This window comes from Lepidochelys kempii, chromosome 1 (genome assembly GCF_965140265.1).
Source record: "Lepidochelys kempii isolate rLepKem1 chromosome 1, rLepKem1.hap2, whole genome shotgun sequence".
NCBI lineage: Eukaryota > Metazoa > Chordata > Testudines > Cheloniidae > Lepidochelys > Lepidochelys kempii.
Window position 1 is genome coordinate 335029038 of NC_133256.1, and position 22553 is coordinate 335051590.

The 22553-nt window shown below is 46.5% G+C and overlaps 1 protein-coding gene across 4 annotated transcripts in view; it reads right to left on the reverse strand.

The window, feature by feature from the left end:
* ELAPOR2 (endosome-lysosome associated apoptosis and autophagy regulator family member 2) overlaps nucleotides 1-22553 on the reverse strand; it is a 138924-nt gene that overhangs the window by 41962 nt on the left and 74409 nt on the right. For all 4 annotated transcript variants that reach the window (XM_073328674.1, XM_073328676.1, XM_073328677.1 and 1 more), the window contains exons 3-7: nucleotides 11790-11985; nucleotides 10332-10479; nucleotides 5175-5261; nucleotides 1839-1944; nucleotides 858-1010 (exon numbers count right to left, since the gene is read on the reverse strand). In XM_073328674.1, coding sequence (XP_073184775.1) covers nucleotides 858-1010; nucleotides 1839-1944; nucleotides 5175-5261; nucleotides 10332-10479; nucleotides 11790-11985 — 690 coding nt within the window. The remainder of the gene's footprint in view (nucleotides 1-857; nucleotides 1011-1838; nucleotides 1945-5174; nucleotides 5262-10331; nucleotides 10480-11789; nucleotides 11986-22553) is intronic.

The following is a 22553-nucleotide window of genomic DNA, read 5'->3' on the forward strand; positions in this document are numbered from 1 at the left end:
TGAGAAAAGAAGACTCGGTGGGGACCTGATACCAGTCTTCAACTATGTTAAGGGCTGTTATAAATAGGAGGAGGATTGATTGTTCTCTAAATCCACTGAAGGTAAGAGGAGAAGAAATGGGCTTAACGCCTGCAGCAAAGGGGATTCAGGTTAGATATTAGGTAAAACTGTCTAACTGTAAGGGTAGTTAAGCTCTGGAACAGGCTTCCAAGGGAGGTTGTGGAATCCCCGTCATTGAAGGTTTTTAAGAACAGATTGGACAAACACCTGTCAGGGATGGTCTAGGGTATACTTGGGCCTGCCTCAGTTCAGGGATTGGATTGGGTGACTTCCCGAGGTCCCTTCCAGCCCTTCAATTCTATGATTCTGTGCTGACTTCTGCCATCCAATCAGATCTCCCAATACAAGGAGGGGTCGACCAGGTGACTCTTTGAATAAGAGATCTCCAGGAAACACTCAGGAGCTGAAGGAAGCAGTGGGGAGCTGCAAGTGAATCAGTACTGAACAAATGCCTCAGATTGGCTTGGGGTGTTTGGGGGTTACCATCATTTGGAGGAAATCTAAAACCAGTGCCATTGAAGATCTCATGGTGCTTTCTGTTGAAGCATGGGAGTTATAAAGTACCCTGGCCAAATTCCAGTGTGAGCCATTATAAGTTGCCAACATAAATTCCCTCTGCAGTTTCAGATGGGCACCATATTAATCTTCGTTTTGTGTCCCAATCTCTTCTGACTACATTTTAGCGGTTGGCAAAGTGATTCTCGTGTATGTACAGAGCTCCATAAAAGAACGCAGAGCTGATAATAATACTGAAGCAGACACATGTTCGTGTATTCTTTTTGGCTCATGCCCTGTACCTGCATAATGTGTTTCTTCACTACAGTTGGTACATTCCTTAGCTCCTTTCTCTGAGTAGGTATTTCTGGGACACACCCGGCAATTGGAAGACCCTGGCTTATCACTGAATGTACCAGGTTTGCATGGAAAGCATTCAGATGTATACGCAACTCCTATAAAGCAAAGCACAGATTAAGCACATAAATAGGCACAAAAATAGAGAGCAGCAGTACCTGCAACTCCTGCCTACACAGTTGTTTCGGGGAAAACAGACACTGTATATAACACCACTGAACAGTCGCAAACAATCATTGCTAGTTTGAGTCCGCTGGACTTTGCTAACTGAGACTCTGGTTCTGCAATCCTTACCCAGGCCAAACTCCCATTCCCTTCAATGAGAGTTTGATCTGGATGAGCATTACCTTATAAGAAACTAAGGGCTTATCTATACTTGGAAATTTACCAACATAGCTATTCTAGAATATTACAGTAAATTTCCAAGTGTACACAAGTCCTGAGTGTTTTATAATGTAATGGACTATTTTAGAATAATAATTCTGTAACACTTCTTCAGTATTAGTCCCCACTCTGATTCTGAAATAGCTATTTTGGTACATTTCCAAGAGCAGACAAACCCAGTTGTAATAAAGGTCTTCTATGCTGTGCTGTTGCAGACAGCCTGAGTTGTTTTTTTCTTCTACAATTCCAATCTTCCCCAGCAGGCGTCACCATTTACTAATTAATTCCGTGCATCATATTTCTCAGGACACCAGTGGACTAAATATTTTCCTAGAGATTTGAAAAAGTAAAACAGAATACATGGAATAATTACTAGCAAGAAAGAAGGAAGGAAGGAAGGTTTACTGTGATTATGATGTCACATGTTTTCTCCCAAAACAAAGTATATGTCCTTAAAGACAGTGGCTGGAATAAAACATCAATTATTACTGCAATGTACATTAGACAGTTTAGTTATTAGCTGATAGTGTGATATTCCATACCTTCAATTGTGATGTTTTTCACCAGAACAGGTTTCACCACTTTAGAACCCATAAGAATCCCTGTTGTTCTCCAATATAATATATTAGTCCCTGATTTCAAAGATACCTGCAACAACAAAAGAATGATATTTCGCATCATCTTTCGATCGACCCCTGCTCAACGTTGTTCTTTTATCTCCTAGTACGTGTCACTCATTTCAGTGACTCATTTTCCTCACATCCTTGGAGCATTTGGGGATTCTGTGGGTCAACTGCTTTGTAAGTCACGGGCTGTAGGAGGCACAGATAGGTAAGGAAGGTGCAGCAGTGCCCTCTCTACGAAGGGCAGACACAGGTCTTATGGAGGTGCTGGAGGCAGGGCGGCTCTGGCACCTCCCTTGAAGAAGTGCACTGCAAGTTCCCCTGAGCCAACAGGAAGCAGTGCAGGGCAAAGAGTTGTGTGCCTACCCCGATCCAGCCAACTCACAGCTGGAGGTGCCCAGCACACCAGGAGTGCACAGCGTTCCCCTGGTGCTTGTGCTCAGTCATTTTTAACTCTACTCTGTTCCAGATCTAGGATCTTAATCCATCAGTTTGTTTCTACAGTCGCACAATTCACCTTTTAAAAAACAGGGTCCAGTATTTTAACAAGCCACACTTTTACGTGAGTTCTGCTATATGGGTTGGGATTTTCAAAAGTTCTCAGCCTTGGCCTATCTCTGCTCCCATTTACCAAGGCCTTGATGGCACTAGAGAGTTGTGCCATTTTTGTATTGGTATGGTTGTTCCCTATGGGAAAGAGAATAAGCTACACCAGGATAAGGCACTTGTATACCAGTATAATCGCAGCCACACTCGGGCTGCACTGGTATAACTATCTTGAGACAAAATTCGCCCTCCTAACCGACAGTTAGATGGGTGCCATTTTCAAGTGCAGAACAGGCCCAAGCAGGGTTAGGGTTAGGTTAACACTGAGCACTTTTCCAAACCTCATGCTTTGTGTTTACTTAAGGTGAGGAATTATAAAGGAGCTACTGAGCAAAGAGCCAGGGCTGGTGCTAGCCCATTGGAGGCCCTAAGCAGGAATATTTTGTGTGCCCCCCCCCCCCGCGCTCCCAGCAATACTAAAATAGGCAAGTTCTTGTAAAAAACTGAATAGCCGCCCCCCCCCCCCCAACACACACACACACACAGCCCTTGAGTTGCTTGGGGCCCTAACCAATTGCTGATGCCTAGCATCAGCTCTGCAAACAGCCCAGCCAGGCTCACAGACAGGTAAACTAAAAGCTGCATTCTTGTTAGAGTCTGAACAGAAAGCACTCCAGAGTGAAACCCACCAGTGAGAGGCCTTGTCTACATAAGAAAGGGCTTGCCGCTCGTGGAGCTATACCTGCAAACCCTCCTAGTGGAGACAGAGCTTATACCAGTCCCCTGAACAAAAGGACTCTTTGGTGTCTACTCTGGAGCTTTTGCCATCACAGCTATGTCAATCAGGGGTATGATTTTTTTCACCCTCCTAACCCATATAGCTATGCCAGCAAAACATTTTGGGTAGCCCAAGCCTCAGTCTGGGGGTTGATGAGGGATGAAATTTGTTCACCACAAATAAACTCAGAGCTAGTTTACATGCTCTGGGCACGGACTGAACATAACTCGTGCAGAAACCAATTTACTTAAATGAGTGCGGGCCCCCTACTGGGGACCTCCAATCTGATTTGAGAGGAGCTGCACATGGAGCGGTTGCACTAATTCAACTAAACTGTGTGACACAGGGGCAGAAAGGGTTACACAACTAGCAGGCTAATTGACCCAGATTCAACCTTTAGAGACATATTAGTAGATAATGTTTGTGTTTGTGTGTGTTTACATATATACTGTTAGAGGTTAACAATGTAACCAAACAATTCCTGTCTGTCATTGTATTCTGTTAATTCAGAGATCAAAAGGAGATATTAACATTTAAATGAACTGAATGTAGTAGAAAGAATGAGGAGGACTTGTAGCACCTTAGAGACGAACAAATTTATTTGAGCAAAAGCTTTCGTTGGCTAAAACCTACTTCATCAGATGCATGTGATATCACTATCTTGATTTCTCTTTGAAGTATATAGCAAATCACCTGCAAATGGTGGAAGATAGGCAACTGCCTTATATTAATCCATGTAGCTAACTACTGGTAATGTTTAGGAAATAGGAGGTTACTTCGAAGACACTATTGTTCACCCAAGAACTGCATGCAGTCTAGAGGCCGCCCGGAAAATGTATAAAGGGCTTTTGGGACCTGATCCTTTCATCTCAAATCTGCTCATGCTTTGTCAAGGGAAGTCTGAGCCACAAGACTGAGATCTCCAGTTTCACTGATATTGAACATTGGACTGAACCTATGAACTAATGCTGAAAGAACTCTTTGCAACTCTAAAGCTCACCATCTCTGCTATGAAACTGACCTAAGAACTATATTCCTGTCTGGTTGTATAATGAGTTTTTAACCAATATTCTCTCTTTCTTTACTTTTTTAAATAAATTTTAGTTTAGTTCATAAGAATTAGCTGTAAGCATGTATTTGGGTAAGAGCTGAAATATTAATTAACTTGGTGGGTAATGTGTCCAATCCTTTGGGATTGGTAGAACTTTTTCATATGATGAACAAGATTTTCAATAATCCTCATCATATTTGATGTGGCTGTCTGGGAGGAGGACCCAGGCTGGGTTGCTTTAAGGGAACTGTGTTTTTGGCTTCTGGGCAACCAGTAAGGTGTTATAGAAGCTGTTTTGTTGCTGGCTTGGTAAATCTAAGTATTTGGGGATTGTCTGCCCCCATTCTTTGCAGTTTGCCCTAATTGAGCAAACTCAGCCAGGCACCCCTGGGACCCCAGTCACAACTGGTTTTCAAACTGCTCAGAAAAAACAGTGGAGCCCAGCCCCTAGAAATGCACTTGAAAATAAAAGGCAAAATCCTATTCTCAAATGTGCACACACAACGCCGGTGAATTGCAGTGTCATTCACATGGCAGGGAACAATCTACTGTGCAATGAGCAAGCGTTTTGGAAGATATGGATCACAATGAATGGGAGCGCCCTGTGGAATTTGGATTCCCATATATCTACCTGATTTCTTAAAGAGTCTGATTCAGTGAAGTCTGTGGGAAGGCCTGCATAGACTTGAACAGGCTTTGGATCAGGCCCTCAGAGCACACATCAGCTGAGAGCACACATCTCTTGCTCCTGAGAGAAGCTGTGCTCCCTTCACAGCCATTGAATTCACAGGATGTGGCCCTCCCTTGCTCACATCTCATAAGAATCGATGTTAATTTATAAACAAAAGGAAAGCGCTGTGGAGCGACACTTAGCACTTACGGAATGAAAGCCCCATTCGCCGTTGTCTGTTAATTTCACCCATTTGTCAGCCGTGGAGTCCATCTCTTTGCACTGATCATTTTGAATCTGTCAATTAAAAACAGTGGTCACAATCAGATATCTGGTTAAGTGTCTTAGTCAGGACACACCGCAGAAGGATGCCTGTAGACTAAAGGCAGTGTGATTCTGCTGTCTGTCCCCCTCTCACCGCATTCAGGACAGGGGCTGTGTTACTTGTTGCAAAGGACATCCAGAAAATACATGCAAAATCACTAGCAGTCTAAGAGAGGGCTTCCAAATATAGTGCTAAATTCCCCTCTCTGCCTGAGGAGAAGGGATTGAAACAGGGATGGACCACCTCTCAGCTGAGTGCCTTAGCCACTGAGCTAAAAGTATGGAAGAGGGTCTCCGTCTCATGCTGCTGCTTTGTGTAGACCTAGGTGGCCTCTGAGCAGGCCTAACAGTTCGCATCACACTATGGGATACTCTGATGTGGGTCTCTCTCCAGCTCACCTATTGAAGTTGTTCCACTTTAACTGAATAATTAAATACCAACTTAGAAAGTGCAAGAATCCCCCTATAGCCCAGCTGTTAAAACACTTATCTGAGAAGCAGCAAATCCCTGTTCCAATCTCTTCTCAGGCAGAGCGGGATTTGAACCTGGGGTCTTCCACCTCCCCAGGGAATACCCTCTAGAGCAGTGGTTCTCAAAGCCAGTCCACTGCTTGTTCAGGGAAAGCCCCTGGCGGGCTGGGGCAGTTTCTTTACCTGCCATGTCCGCAGGTTCAGCCGATCGCAGCTCCCACTGGCTGCGGTTCGCCGCTCCAAGCCAATGGGTGATGCGGGAAGGGCGGCCAGCACATCCCTTGGCCCACGCCGCTTCCCGCAGCCCCCATTGGCCTGGAGCAGCAAACCGCGGCCAGTGGGAGCCACGATCGGCCAAACCTGAGGACACGGCAGGTAAACAAACCGGTCCGACACGCCAGGGGCTTTCCCTGAACAAGCAGCGGACTGGCTTTGAGAACCACTGGTCTAGAGCACCTCCTGGTGCTGCTATTTTAGGTAGAGATAGGTGCCTCTGAGCATACCTGTCAGATTAGGCTCCATGGGTGAGTTAAGGGGAGGAAAACCTATTTTTCCCTGGTTTGTGGATCAAACTGAGGCTTCGGTAGGTGACAGGCGTCCAGATGCCTAGAGTGGGGCAGCAGTGCATGTGCCCAGAGGCACAGACTTGGACACCGAGGGAACTTTTACTGTAAACAAACAGGTGCTGAGTGAGTTTAGGCACCCACAGGCTAGTGTGGCAGCTGAGCAGGGATTTTGCCTAAAACTGGGCACCTAAAACTGGGGGTTAGGCACCTAAGTACCCTTGTGGAGCTGTGTCATTGTCGCTCTATGCCTCAGTTTCCCATCTTTAAAGTGGGGTTAATGGGGCTGCCCTATCTCACAGGGTTGTGGGGAGTTTAAATATGTGAAAAGATTATGAGGTATTCAGATACCATGGGGGCCATATAAATATCTAAGACAGATAGATTCTATACCTAAATTATAGGGGGATGCTGATGTAATGATGAAAAATATTTAATCAACAATGTATTCTGGGGAAAAGTGCATTCTTAAAGCCCCTGAAGTGCAGAGCATCAGGATGAAAATCTGGCTGCCAAGTTACAATTATTTGGTTAATGGCTTTTAAAATGACAGCCTGCTAATTGATACATATAAAGGGAAAGACAAATATAAGGAGGTGACCAACCATCAGCGCTATGTTGATAAGAGCAAATAATATGTGGGAAGCAGCTTTCAGACCTAGTGCTCCAATAAACAACATTTTTGCTCCTCTGCATGAGAAAATCAATCACTAGTCAGTCAAGAAACCACAGGGAGGATCATATTCTGCTACATGCATCTGGCAGTAAAAGCACATTTTGCTGCTTACTTCTTATGAATCAGACAGGACATATGATAAAAAGCGAAAGAGGTTTAATAATACAGTATGCACTTTCTATTATCACAGTGCAGTAGATTTTATTAAAGTAACAGGCACAGCAATAAAGGGCCTCGGGCATCGAAATCAAGCTATTTTTTGTCTTCCTCTCTTATCTCTTATATAGAGGCTTTCATCCCAGCATCTCAAAATACCGTAAAAACATTAATTAAGGCCTAGCACCGCTGTGAAATAGCATGACAGTGCTTTGCAGATGGCAATGACTCACCCGCCAGAGACAGCAAGAGAAAGTCGGTGACGGAGGAGATGGACAATTTCCAGCACACTCAGAGAAGCAGTCGTGATAGCCTGTATCCGCAAAAAGAAAAGGAGTACTTGTGGCACCTTAGAGACCAACAAATTTTTTTGAGCATAAGCTTTCGTGAGTTGTAGCTCTCGTACAGCTCACGAAAGCTTAAGCTCAAATAAATTTGTTGGTCTCTAAGGTGCCACAAGTACTCCTTTTCTTTATTCTGAGCTGCCATCTCTCTCTGTTTTAAGTCCTCATTTGCCCCCTTCTCAACATTCAGCAGCAAATGTAACATTGACAGGCAAAGCGAGATAGCTCAGGCTAGAATCTTTCAAAGCACAGAAATGATTTATAAATCCCATTGAAAATCAATGGGATCTGCACTCCTAAGTCTTTTTATCATTATTATTTGGATAGGAGCCCCAGTCATGGACCAGGTCCCCACTGTGCTAGGTGATGTACAAACACAGAACAAAAAGATGATCCCTGCCCCAAGGAGCTTAGAATGGCAATGTTGGTCACCATGATAGGCAGTGGTCTCTGAAATTTGTCAAGTTTGTCAAGTTTTTTGTGGGCATCACAAGGAGAGTTTTAAAGGAGGGATTTGAAGGTGGATAATGAGGTAGCTTTGTGGATGGTTACAGGAAGGAACAACTCTCAAGTATGAGAGGAAGCTTGAGAGAAAGCACACAAGGCGCTTGTCTGAGGAAGTACCAAATGGACAGTGAAAGCTGCATGGAACTTTTTTGAAAATCCCAATCTTAAACCTCAGAAACAGCTCACTTTTCATCCATCTCTCTGCATGGTAGTGACACAGACCGATCCTTTCCCAAAAATGGAGACCAAGATTTCCAAAAGTGGCTAGTGATTTTGGGTTTTGAGTGCCCAACTTGAGACGCAGAAAGCACGTTCATAGTACTTTCTGAAAATCAGACCCCTTAAAGGTGTCTCAGATCAGACACCCAAAAATGGAGACATCCAAAATCACTAGCCATTTCTGAAACTTTTGGATTAAGCTGCCACCTGTATGACACTGAGATTCTCATCCCCAGAATGTTGTAAGGATATTTCACATATTTAGAGTCCCACACAACTCTCTGTGTAAATAATGCTGGCCAAACTAGATTATATTTTTTCAAGTTAAAGGGAATCTGGACAAGAGTTCATCAGCAATTTTTCAACACATTTTTTTTTGGGGCGGGATGGGGTGTCAAAAAAGGCTATTTGTTGAAACCTAAACTATTGGCACAGGAGGGTCAGATTTGACGGATTTCCTGGCTTGAAAACAACATTGAGGAAAAAAGTTTCAAAACTGTTTCATTTCAATATTTTCAAAACTGACCCATATTTCTGGTTCTATACAACTTTTCGTTTTGAAATTTCAGCTGATCAGACTAAAGAAAAGGTTAAAGAAAAAAGGGCTAAATTGAAACAAGACATTTGAATTGTTCTGAACCAAAAAAAAAAAAAGTTTCAGTTTTTCGGTTTGTGACTATTTTCAAGATTCTGACTTTTCATCCTGATTTGAGACAGGACAAAATTTTGATCTCTCGAAAGCATTCGCGGGATGGGAAAACCATTTCTCACCAGCTCTACTCTAGACCCAAACTTAAGAGCCTTCCTCATGCCTCATGGTGTCCTCCACTCAGAGTGACCTTGCACGCATCACGCATGCAGTGTGACGTAGCACATATGGGGCCATTTTGTTATAAAATATTATCTCCTCCATGCGCATTTGGAGATCAGATGGAATCATCCCGTGGGCATAGCTGGTCCTGGGACATGCAATGCATGCCTTGCATACACAGATGGCACGCTGCTGATAGCACTGTGCAAACTGTAGACCAGAGGTGGGCAAACTACGGCCCGTGGGCCACATCTGGCCCGCAGGACTCTCCTGCCTGGCCCCTGAGCTCCCGGTCGGGAGGCTCACCCCCGGCCCCTCCCCTGCTGTCCCCCTCCCCCGCAGCCTCAGCTCACTGCGCCACCAGTGCTCTGGCCCACCGGTCCTGCCGGGCAGTGCAGCGGCATGGCTGGTTCCAGCATGGTAAGGGGGCGGGGAGTGGGGGATTCCGGGGGGCAGTCAGGGGACAGGGAGATGGGGGGGTTGGATTGGCATGGGAGTCCCAGGGGGCCTGTCAGGGGGCGGGGGTGTGGATAGGGGTCCGGGCAGTCAGGGGACAAGGAGCAGGGTGAGTTGGATGGGTCTGGGATTCTGGGGGGGACAATCAGGGAGCAGGGGGCGGTTGGATAGGTGTGGGAGTCCCGGGGGGCCTGTCAGGGGGCAGGGGTGTGGTAGGGGTCAGGGCAGTCAGAGGACAGGGAGCAGGGGGTGTTGGATAGGGGGTGGGGTCCCGGGGGGCAGTTAGGGCCGGGGAATCCCAGGAGGGGGCAGTCAGAGGACAAGGAGCAGGGTGTGTTGGATGGGTCGGGGATTCTGTGGGGGGGCAGTCAGGGGATGGGAAGTGGAAAAGGGCTGATAGGGAGCGGGGGCCGGGCTGTTTGGGGAGGCACAGCCTTCCCTACCCGGCCCTCCATACAATTTTGCAACCCTGATGTGGCCCTTGGGCCAAAAAGTTTGCCCAGCCCTGCTGTAGACAACCTGGCTATGAAAGTGACTAGAAATGATGGTGACTTTCAATGGGTTTTGTGGTCCTAGCTCCTTTAGGCACTTATGAAGACCCTACCGTACAGTGAAAGCAAGCAGTTTAGTCTTGTTGTCAAAGCTGAATGAAATGCAGAAAGTAGACAGGCAGCATAAATGGTAGAGGGGAAATGAGATTTTAAAAATTTGTTCAGATTTAATAAGCTAAAGAGACATTAATAACTTGGATGAGGAGAAAACTAAGCTGATTCCAAAATAGGTCTTTATCTGTAACACATCTCTTTACTCTGAGGTTAGATTCAGTGTATAAAGCCTTACAAAAAACTCAAAGAAGATGTTGTTGTCAATATACTGGTATTCAAAGAAGACAGAACCAGATTTCTTCAGATGTACAGCATAGATTAGAGAAACAGTGCAGTCATCTCTATTGGACTCTATGTAATTCCCATGAGGAGTCCATGAAGAGCTGGATAAAGATAAACAAAACAAGGCTTATTTTAGATCACAGGAACCCAGAAGACATTTATAACATTTCTATTTAAAATATATTGCTCAGTAAAGGACACAGGACCCCACTGTAGCTAGAGTCACTCCCTGACCCTTTCACACCCATTTCTCACATCTTTTTCACACAAAGGATTATGTGCTCTGTCAAAATTTACCTTTTTGCACATCAAAATTGTGAATGGGGGCAAATGTATGTTGTTTCCTGGAAACTTCTAATGCATCCACATCAGGAAGGCTTGTCTAGGATACAGAGGGCCATATCCTTAAGAATAGCCCTTCTGCAATCAGCACTGATCATGCCGGGTGTAACAGTAGTTTTAAGCCACCTTTACTCCTCCTTGATCCCAGAGCCACTTAGGTACAAGTTAAAACAGCTCAAGGCTGTTCCAAGTTTCACTGGCTGCTAATATTGAATCTATTTCCCTAAGTTAAGTATCCTCACACCTTCTTGTCAACTGTCTAAATGGGCCATCCTGATTATCACTACAAAAGTGTTTTTCTCCTGCTGATAATAGCTCATCTTAATTAATTAACCTCTTACACTTTGTATGGCAACTTCCAACTTATCTGTATGTATATATATCTCTTCTTACTATATGTTCCATTCTATACATCCAATGAAGTGAACTGTAGCCCATGAAAGCTTATGCTCTAATAAATTTGTTAGTCTCTAAGGTGCCACAAGTACTCCTGTTCTTTTGGCTGCTAGTGACATCTCGGAGGCCATTATGACAGCAGGGGATTGGCTGAAAGTAGTGGTTCGCTAGCCACTCCTGTCATGCTACTCCGCTGGTCCTATGGCACCCGAGGAGTCCTCCAGCACAGAGGAAGGCTTAGGTAGATAATGAAACTGACTTTGTGCCAGTGGACCAGCAGGGTCAAATAGGGCCCATTTTATTTATCCTTTATTCTCAACAATTCAATATCCCTGAAGTCTGCTTCTTGGCAACGTGCAGAGATTGCTTTTATTGCATAATGTACTTTTCTGTACTTACACAGCACAGCATGTTCAATTGTCCCCTCCGTTAACCAGCTGGTGGCATCATCAAACTCCAAGAGCTTTCACTAACACATAACCTGCATTCCATTCTGAGGGGCGTAGTCTACCCGTCGCTGTTTTCTGTCAACACCAGCTATATGTTACTATGCTACTGGAGCAACTGGTTCCCACAGCAAACTATGGGCTTGATCCAAAGCCCACTGAAATCCATGAGAGTCAAACCAACCCCTTCACCAGTGTGGCCACAGGCCAACCCATAAGCTTCTTACTTGTCACAGCTCTCTGCTTTATTCTCAGCTGATTCGACAGCAGTGTCCATGAAAGTTGCCACATTGGAGAATCCTGCTGGCAGGTCATCCCATTCATCAAACTTGATCCCACTGCCCAAAGAATATGTCCCCTCGGCACACTTACTGCACACTTGATTTTTCATTTCTAGGTATTCACCAGAAGCACATGAAAACGCTGCGAAGACAATCATTTACAACTGATTAATGGTAAAGGCAATTAGCAGCATCGGTGAGCTGTCAATAAAGAAACCAGTCACAAAACTCCCACCCATGAAAATCAGGAACACGATGAATCAGCTCAGAAAACCACTGTAAAAATCGAGGTTTCAGAGTAACAGCCGTGTTAGTCTGTATTCGCAAAAAGAAAAGGAGTACTTGTGGCACCTTAGAGACTAACCAATTTATGAAGTGAGCTGTAGCTCACGAAAGCTTAAGCTCAAATAAATTGGTTAGTCTCTAAGGTGCCACAAGTACTCCTTTTCTTTTTGTAAAAATCGAGGTGCAAATTGATTTCTGTTTTTCACTTACTTGACAGCACTGGAGCCAAATCTCAAATTATGGCTATTGATCTGCTTATTTGTCTCCATTAGCAAAGAGGAATTTTTAAAAAATCTACACTGACAAACTGCATGTGTAGCTAGTCTATGCAAAAATATGTTCGTATCACTGTTGTCACATTCTGCCTCATCATCCTCCCAATTCCTTTCACCCACCTGTTGCATCTTGTGTTGGACTAAGATTGTATAATTTTTGGAGTAGCACCTGTCTTTCATTATTGTCTGTACAGCATCAGATATGGTGCATCTTTATCTTTGATAGGGGCCTTTAGGCACTACTGGAATAAATATAACAGCATGCAAAAAATATTTCAGCTATGTCTAGGGTAAGTACAGTACCTCAATGTATGTAATAAATTATAGCATAATTTAGTAGTTAGGGTTTCAATTTTTTTCCACCCATGATTCCAAAACCATCAACTTTACTCTTCCACTATCTATCTAGGTACTTATATGGCCATCATCACTGTAGCATCCAAACCATTCTCAATTATGAATTAATTTTATCCTCACAACAGTCCTGTGAGGAAGGGAAATGACCCTACAGATGAAGAACTGGAACTCAGTGTAAATCAAGTTTCAGAGTAACAGCCATGTATTCGCAAAAAGAAAAGGAGTACTTGTGGCACCTTAGAGACTAACCAATTTATCTGAGCATAAGCTTTCATGAGCTACAGCTCACTTCATCGGATGCATCCAATGAAGTGAGCTGTAGCTCATGAAAGCTTATGCTCAGATAAATTGGCTAGTCTCTAAGGTGCCACAAGTCCTCCTTTTCTTTTAGTGTAAATCAAGTAACTTGCCTAAGGTGACAATGGAAATGGCTGAGCCAGGAATTGAACCCATGATTCCTGAGTCCCAGCCCAGTGCTCTGTCCACTACACATCCTTCCACCATCACTTTTTCCTCTCATCATTTAATATCCCAGAATCCTTTTTCAGTGAAAAAAATAAATATACGCTGTCATTAATAATCTGTTATTGGGTGTTTTTAAGTTAATAGTTCCAGTATGGCTAATGTACGCATGTATAGCTAAATATGGACAATTTGAACACAAGAACAGCCATATTCAGTCAGACCAAAGGTCCATCTAGCCCAGCAACTTGTCTTCTGACAGTGGCCAATGCCAGGTGCTTCAGAGGTGGAACAAGCGAGCTCAGTGGTACCCCAGTACATCAGGTGGCACCCCGGAATGGGGGCAACCCGTCACAATCATATCTTATTTGCATTTTAAAGAATATCTAACTAAAAGTAATACATTCTTATTGAAAATATCATGAATTTCACACTCTGCAATGATATATATATTCAATAAAACTAATTACTACCACGATTTATATCTCCACTATTAAAAAATATATAATTAGGTATCATAGCCAAGTGGAGGAATTCCCAAGCTATTTCACCCATGACCCCCAAACCATCCACTTTTGCTTTCTACCATCCCCAAGCCATGCATTCTTTCATGGGCAAATGGATTTTGTAAGCCCCATCCTATGTGATTGGTAAAGAACCATTTATGCTCATGGGGCCAGAGCCTCAGCTAATGTAAACTGGCATAAATCAATTCAAACCAGCCAAGGATGTAATGCATGATATTGTACATATGTACTGATGTTTATCTCACATCAGAAGAACCTGTTGGACTTAAAATACTTTGAGAAAAGAGTTGTACAGTAGCAGAAAGTACAGGTCATATCCAAATCCCAGCTAAGCCTGAATTTCAGGTTCCCACTCATGTATTTGACTCACACACAGCATTCCTTTGCATAATCATCCTTGACTGGCAGGGCTAGAGGGAAAGATCAGTAGATAGGCCAAATTCTCCTCTCCGTAACTTTGGTACAACCTCCATGAATTTGAATGTATGATTTTCCAAACAAACCATTGTATCCATTCTAATACAGTCTTCATACTCATGAAATGGATAGGAATCTATTGAGGTCTCCAAGTAGGAAAGCATCCCTCTTCAGGAATGGTGCTTAACTTTAAACATGGGTTTAAGTCCCACAGAAACTGATTTCAATGGAATTTAAACACATGCTTAAAATTAAACACTTGCTCAAGGATTTTCCTGAACTGGGGCCTTATATTGTAAACTCTTTGAGGCAAAGAGTAACTTTGCATTTTGTGTGCATATAGAGAGTAGCACAATGGCACCCTGTCATAAATATAAAGGGAAGGGTAAACACCTTTAAAATCCCTGCTGGCCAGAGGAAAAATCCTTTCACCTGTAAAGGGTTAAGAAGCTAGGATAACCTCGCTGGCACCTGACCAAAATGACCAACGAGGAGATAAGATACATTCAAAAGCTGGGAGGAGGGATAAAAACAAAGAGTCTGTGTCTGTCTGTGTGATGCTTTTGCCGAGGACAGAACAGGAATGGAGTCTTAGAACTTAGTAAGTAATCTAGCTAGATATGCGTTAGATTATGATTTCTTTAAATGGCTGAGAAATTAAGCTGTGCTGAATAAAACAGATATTCGTGTCTGTGTGTCTTTTTGAGGTTTTGCCTAAAGGGATTCTCTATGTTTTGAATCTAATTACCCTGTAAGGTATTTACCATCCTGATTTTACAGAGGTGATTCTTTTTTACTTCTATTAAAATCTTTCTTTTCAGAAACTGAATGCTTTTTCATTGTTCTTAAGATCCAAGGGTTTGGGTCTGTGGTCACCTATGCAAATTGGTGAGGACTTTTTACCAAACCTTCCCCAGGAAGTGGGGTGCAAAGGTTGGGAGGATTTTGGGGGTAAAGACGTTTCCAAACAACGCTTTCCTAATAAAAATAAACCCAGATAAATGTTTGGTGGTGGCAGCGGAAGTCCAAGGGCAAAGGGTAAAATAGTTTGTACCTTGGGGAAGTTTTAACCTAAGCTGGTAAAAGTAAGCTTAGGAGGTTTTCATGCAGGTCCCCACAGCTGTACCCTAGAGTTCAGAGTAGGGAAGGAACCTTGACACACCCCGATCCCTGATTAGTCATGAAGGTGTTACAGCATCATTAATAAATAAATACTAACACTAATCTTTCCCTGTTTTCTTTTCTTGGTGTTTTCATTGAAGAGTGTGAAGAGAAGCCATCAGGGAAAAACAGCAAGACATATCGTGGTGCTGTTTAAGCCTGTTATCCACTCCCAGAAATTTTTTTAATGTTTTTGTTTTGTTAAAAAAGAAATTGAGAATATTGCTGAACCACATATTCCAAATTTGTGAACTTCAAATAGGGGATCGGTATCCAAGAGAAATTCACTGCCATACTGACAGCACAGCAGGCGTCAGAGCCTCCTGTTCAGCTTCTATTGGAGGTGACCAAAGATCCCTGCTTTAATGGAGTTAGTATTGTTCAATTCCTTATGCTCTGATCATTTCAGATGAGGGGGAAGGGGAAAAAAAAAGACTGCAACCTTTTGAAAGAGGAACAGCCTGAATGACAAGGCAGACTGTTGTCCGGGAGGCTCAAGCTCATTATTGACCTTCACCACTAGAGACAAAGCCCAGAGTCATATCCATCCCTTCCCATCAGGCCTGGATGGAGGCCACGCCCCCTCGCTGCTGTGTCTCTGTAAAGACCAGTGTAAAGGGGAATTAACAGCCTCTGAGGCCCTGAAGCTCTAGGCAGGGCGGAGCACCAACAGTCTTGGGGCTCAGGCCCTCAGGCAGGACAAAGCACCAAACAATCTACAGCCTGCCATCTTGGCAAGCAGACAAATGCAGGCCTCTTGGCTTTAAGATGGGGGAGGTGGCCACCCCAGGGGTGGGGCAGCAGCAGAGGGTGTGGGGACCTGGGCCCACCCTACTCCACAGGTCCCAGCCCAGGGCCCTAACCATGGTGGAAGGCTCTGCTACTGGGTCAGCGGGGATCCCACTACAACATGCTGACCAGTATTCTGCTCATACAACCAGATTATTGCCTGGTGTCCCTGGGGCTACTCCTACGATCCTCTCGCTGGGTACCTTCAGTTTGTGGGGGTCCTCCGTCTCCCCAGGGTACATAGCTAGCGGCAGTCCCAGCAACTCTTCAGTGTCCTTGTCGACTGGCAGCTCTGGCAGTCCCTTTAGATCCTCGGTACTGCAGAGGTCCCCCTCAGGCGCAAGCCCCAGCAGTGGGCAGGAGGTGGCTGTCTCCTTCGCCAGCTCCAGCCCAACTGAGCTATAGGGCCCGTCTTTTATACTTTCTGTCCTGCCCCACTGTTTTTGGAGGGGTGGGATGGCTTGCCTGGCTCTACCCTCAGGGGGGGCCTTGTCCGCATCCTTCAGCCATGACAAAGAATCTGTATTTGCGTCTTCCCTCCCAGCACGATGCTGCACTGTAAATGCAAAAGGTTGGAGGATAAGGTACCACCACATCAGTCCTGCATTGGTGTCCTGAATGGTTTGTCGCCATTTTAGGGGTGCGTGGTCTGTCACTACAACGAAGGACCCGCCCAGGAGGTAATAATGGAGGGCTTCTACCATCCACTTAACCGCTAAGGCTTCTTTCCTAATGACCAAATAGTTATGTTCCCGGGGAATAGCCTCCAGATGATATAGAGGACTGGGTGTTCCTCCCCATTTGGACAACGAAGCCAAGGGTGAAGTTAGGGCTTTACAGTACGAGTTCTTGGCATAGGTGGTCCGTCAGTGTCCAAAAGGCCTCTTCACAGTTGGGGGACCAGCGTACCCATTGCGGGCTGTCCTTAGTGAGTAGCTCAGTCAAGGGTGCGGCACTTGTGGCGTAGCTGGGAATGAATCGGCGATAATACCCCAATAGTTGCCTCACCTGTTTTTTGGTGGTTGGGGCTGGGTGGTCCTGTATAGCCTGGACCTTCCTGACCTGGGGGCATGCCTTACCTTGCCTGAGGGTGTAACCGAGGTAGGTGGTCTCTTGCTAACCAATCTGGCTCTTCTTACAGTTTGCAGTCAGCCCTGCCTCCTGGAGGGTCCTCAGGATGGCTGCCACCTGGTCTGGATGGTCCTCCCAGTGGTGACTGTAGATCACTATATTGTTCAGATAGGCCACGGTGTACTCAACATGGGGCTGCAGCAGATGGTCCATCAGACACTGGAAGGTCGTAGGGGCTCCATGAAGGCCGAAGGTCATCCTGGTAAACTGGTAGAGCCTGCAGAGTGTAGCAAAGGCTGTCTTTTTCTTCAATCCAGGTTCCAGTGGGATCTACCAGTAGCCCTTGGTCAGATTCAAGGTGTTGATGTAGCAGGCCTCTCCGAGTCTGTCAAGTAGCTTGTCAATCCAGGGCATTGGATATGCATTGAATTTAGAGATAGTGTTGACCCTCCAGAAATCAATGCAGACCCAGAAGATCCCATCTGGCTTGTGGACCAGCACTATGGGGCTGCACCACTCGCTCTGTGACTTCTCAATTACCACTAGATCTGCCATTGCCTAGACCTCCTGCTCTATCATATCCCGCATTCGACGCGGGAGAGGTCTTGTCACCTCACGAGCAATTTCCCCTGGGTTGCTCTGGATGGTGTGCTGTCCAGTTAAGGCTGTGAAGGTTTTGGAAAAGGCCTCCAGCAGCAGCTTGGTCTGCTTTTGCTCCTCTTTCGTGGGGGTATCCCTGAGCAGGGGTTCTTCACGCTCCGCCACCACAGTTACCTTGCAGTTGCAGGACATACCGTAAGAGCCCCTGGGTCCGGGACAGGGTTTGTTCCCAGGTCTCCCGCATTAAGTCAAGCAAACCCCAAAGCTGGTGACCGTACAGTAGCTTAAATGACGAGAATTTAGCGGAGGCTTGTGGCCCCTCCCTAATGGCAAGCAGTAAGCGGGGGGATCAGTTGATCCCAGTGGCACAAGTCCTTAGGTGGGAACTTCCAGAGCATTTCTTTAAGGGCCCGGTTGAACCAATCCATCCATCTGGGGGTGGCAGATTGATGTCTGCAGCTTCTGGATCCCTAGGAGACCACAGACTTTGCAGAGCAGCTGGAAGGTGAAGTTTGTCCCCTGGTCCGTAACGGTCTCCCAGAGTAAACGCACCCAGGTGAAGATATTCAGGAGTTCAGCTGCGATGATCCATTCAGTGGCTTTCCTTAGGGAGATGGCCTCTGGAAAGCAGATAGCATAGTACATCGCTACTAGAATGTAGCGGAAGAGGTGACGCTTTTGGTGAGTGGCCCCACCTGGTCCATCACAACCCTGTCAAAGGGCATCCCTACCACTGGCAAGGGGATCAGTGGGGCATTTTGTACCCACAGAGGGCACTGCCAGTTGGCACTTTGGGCAGGAAGCACAGTAATCCTTGACGTCCCAGTGTATGCTCTGCCAAAAGAACCGGGCCAAGACCCGGCCAGGGTCTTCTCCTGTCCCAAATGGCCTGCCGCAGTGATGTCATGGGCTAATCTCAGTACTGCCCACCAGTGACACTAGGACACGACCAGCTGGGAATGAGGCTCATGGGTCTGAGGGTCTCAGTCGACCCGGTACAGGTGCTCCTCTGTCAACTTAAACCATGGCCACTGGGCCGCTCACTGCAGATCCGTCGCCATCCTGTTGATATACACTATCTGTTCATAGGCCCAGCTGAGGGTGGGGTCCTCTCTTTGGTCCCTACTGAAGTTGACTCCCGTGTCCAGCAGGGCTTCCCCGCCGTCCAACCGGGGTACCTTTATCCTTCTGGGGTGTCAAAAGCCCCAGGTGGGGCTGAGGGGTCACCTGGGTTAGTCTTCCTGGGCCCCTCAACCTTGCCCTCAAGGGGGTCTCCCTCGAGAGCCATCTGCACCAGTGAGTCCCAGAGGCTCGCAGTTTGCAGAACCTGAGTGAATTCTGGCCAGTCTCATCTGAGAATGATGGGGTAGGCAGCTCTGGGGCAAACCCAGCCGTCATTACTCAGGTCACTCCGTCCACAGTTAGCGGTACCAGGGCACTTAGATATGACTTCAAGTCCCCGTGGATACAAAGGAGTTGAATCTGGCTCAGTGCAAGTTCACTTGCCAAGGCAAGTCACTGATGCACTAGGGTTTGCCCACAGCCAGAGTCCACCCGGTCATGCACTTGTTTCCTGCCGAGGCCCATGGGGACAGTCACCTTAGCAGTAGGACACAAGCGGGCATGGACCTCTCCAGTGTAAACCTGGCCAAAGGAGAAGTCTGTGACTGGGCTCTGTCGCTGGAGGTGTCCAAATTGACCACAAGCAAAACAGGGACCAATCTCAGTGTGGCTGGCCCAGCACTTGGGGTTCTGCGAACAATCGGGTTCAGGGATTTCCCTCCTTTGCCGTGGCCTGCGGGTGTTCCACGGGACATTGGGACGGGTTGTGGCAGGTAGCTGCTGCTGCGTCCCTCATTGTGGCTCGAGTCTGACCAGGCCACTGTCTTAGGGCTGGAGGGTCTTTCTGAGCCCAGGGTGCTCCACACTGTGGCTGCAGCTACAGGTGCTACTGGGGTCTCTGCGGCCAGAAAATCCTCCATTAGGCCGACCACCACCCTCAAGGTGGTGGGTTGATTTTGAAGGACCCAGGCTCTCCCTCAGGGCGGGAGAATGTGAATGAACTGCTCTACGAACACCTGCTTGGCTACTTCAGTAGTGGAGTGTCATTTGGGTTGGAACCACTGCCAGCAGGTGTCCTTGAGCTCCTGTGGCATGACCCAGGGTCAGGTCCCTGGCGGGTAGGTCTCCCCCCGGAATTGGCACCAAAAGGTGTCAGAGGTGATGTCTAGGGCATCAAGGATAGCCGGCTTTACTGCTCTGTAGTTGCAGGCCTCATTGTTAGGGAGCCCACAATAAGCAGCCTGGGCCACCCCCATTAGGTAGGGGGCCAAGAGTGTGGTCCATTTGTTCTGAGGCCATCCTGCCACCAAAGCAACCTGCTCAAAAGCTTTCAGGAAGGCTTCTGGGTCATCTTCACGCCTCATCTTTGTAAGGTGTACCGGCATCTTGGTGGTTGTTGGGGTTGTCGCTCCTCCAGGAGTAGGGCCAGAGGGGCTGGGAAGCAGGGTGGCCAGCTGCTGAAAGCATTGTTGCTGCTATTCCTGCTGCTTGGCCCCCACCTACCCGATCAACTGCTGCTCCTGGGCCCCAAGTTGCTGTACCTGTTGCTGTTGGAGCTAGACTGCCAGTTGCTGCAGCTGGCTCTCCACCCACCATTTTATAAACTTGTCCATTCCATCGTAGTCTCTTGGGTGGGCAATGGCCTAGGAGCATGTGCAGACCCCTTGTCTCAGGGGTTACCTGTGTTCTCCACCACATGTAGAGGGTCATGTCTGTCCCTGCCGGGTCAGGCCTAGAGGGAGGCCATGCTCCCTCACTACTGCGTCTCTGTAAAGACCGGCATAAAGGGGAATTAGCAGCATCAGAGACCCAGGCCCTGACCCTCTAGGCAGGGCAGAGCACCAAACAATCTAGGGGCTCAGGCCCTCAGGCAGGGAGGAGCACCAAAGAGTCTAGGGCCTGCCGTCTTGGCTCAGGCAGATGGCAGACAAATGCAGGCCTCTTGGCTTAAGGTGGGGAGGCTGCCACCCCAGAAGTGAGGTTGGCAGCAGTGGGTAGGGGGACCCGGGCCCACCCTACTCCACCAGGTCTCAGCCAAGGGCCCTAACAGTGGTGGAGGGCTCCACTATTGGGTCTGCAAGGATCCCTCCACAACACGCTGGCCAGTATTCTGGCCACACAACCGGACTATTGTCTGGTGTCCTTGGGCTACTTCCTAAGATCCCCTCGCTGGGTACCTTCAGTTTGTAGGGGTCCTCTGTCTCCCTGGGGTACACAGCTAGCAGCAGTCCCAGCAGCTCTTTGGCGTCCTTGTTGACAGCTCTGACAGTCCCTTCGGGTCCTCAGTGCTGCAGAGGACCCCCTTGGGCACAAGCCCCAGCAGCGAGCAGGAGACGGCTGTCTCCTTTGCCAGCTCTGGCCCAACTGAGCTGTAGGGCCCGCCTTTTATACTTTCTGTCCCACCCCCCTGTTTTGGGCAGGGTGGGTGTGGTTCCTCCCATCAGGCCCAGAGGGAGGCCATGCCCCTTGCTACACCCACTCTAATTTTGTTTTGAAATTTGCTAGCTTATATCAGCCAGATATTACCTTACTCCACAGGAGGCTGCGCTTCCTGTCAAAACACATACATCTGCAAGCAAAACTAGCTCTGAGCAGGCCAGCTGCTTGCCAGGTTCAATTAGAGGCTGAATGTGGTTAATGGCAAAGTGAACCACTTTTGACATTGGAACAGCTGCATAACTTGAGTTTATTCCAGTCAGTACCGAGCAGCAATGCGGGGGGGAGGAATGGGATGAGAAGCGTATTGCTGTAGAAGCATCTGTGTGATGAGCAGAGCTATGGTCTCATTGCCTGCAGTCGTTAACAACAAAGGAAAATGAAAAAAAGCCAACCTATTTTGAATCTAAGGCACACATGTCAACTGCAGAAGTTCCTTTTAAATCTATTGTCTCCAAGTCGGCTGTTATGGTTATGGGATTATTTTGATGGTGAGTGGGTTTTGACAGAACCTTTGGGGATTCTGTAGAGAAGATGTCCCCAAAGTCTTGGTCCATGAGGCACCTGCGAGTGGTCCACAAAAAGATAACCAACTGGCTGTAGGGTGCTGGCTCTTTTTGTTCACAGCTGCTAAAAATTTCATTAAAATGCAGCTAAATGTACATTCAATCCTTTCCTGTTACTACTTGTTCATGTGAATTGTGGCAGTTGCCACAGCGATGTTACGTAACGATGAATGTTACGTAACGATGAATGGGTGATTGTGAAGAGAAAGGAGGTGTCCACAAGATAATCTCATTGTTAAAATGGGGGTAAAATTTTCCGAAGTGTCCAAGAGGCTTAGGAGCTTAATTCCCATTTTCAAAAGTGACAGGCATTTAGGAACATAATTGTGAACTTTCAATGTGACTTTGATGCCAAAAACAATGGGAGTTAGGTGCCTAAATACCTTTCAAAATCTGCCTCTCCCCCCCACCCCCAAGTGCCTAGGAATTCAGCTCCAAAGTCAATTTGTTGCTTTTGAAAATTTTATCCATGGTTCACACTATGAAAATGTTTGGGCCTCCCTGCTTTAGAGCATATTCTCCCTGGTATGGAAGGCCACTGGCAGCAGAGAGAGCTTCCATATATAGTTCAAGGATTAACTCTGGGTATATACCTATATATACACACACACACACAACAGCTTACAAAAGAATTAGATATCCAGAGACCACTTGCATCAGTTTATTGGAAGTATTACTAATACATACAACTAGGCATGAAGG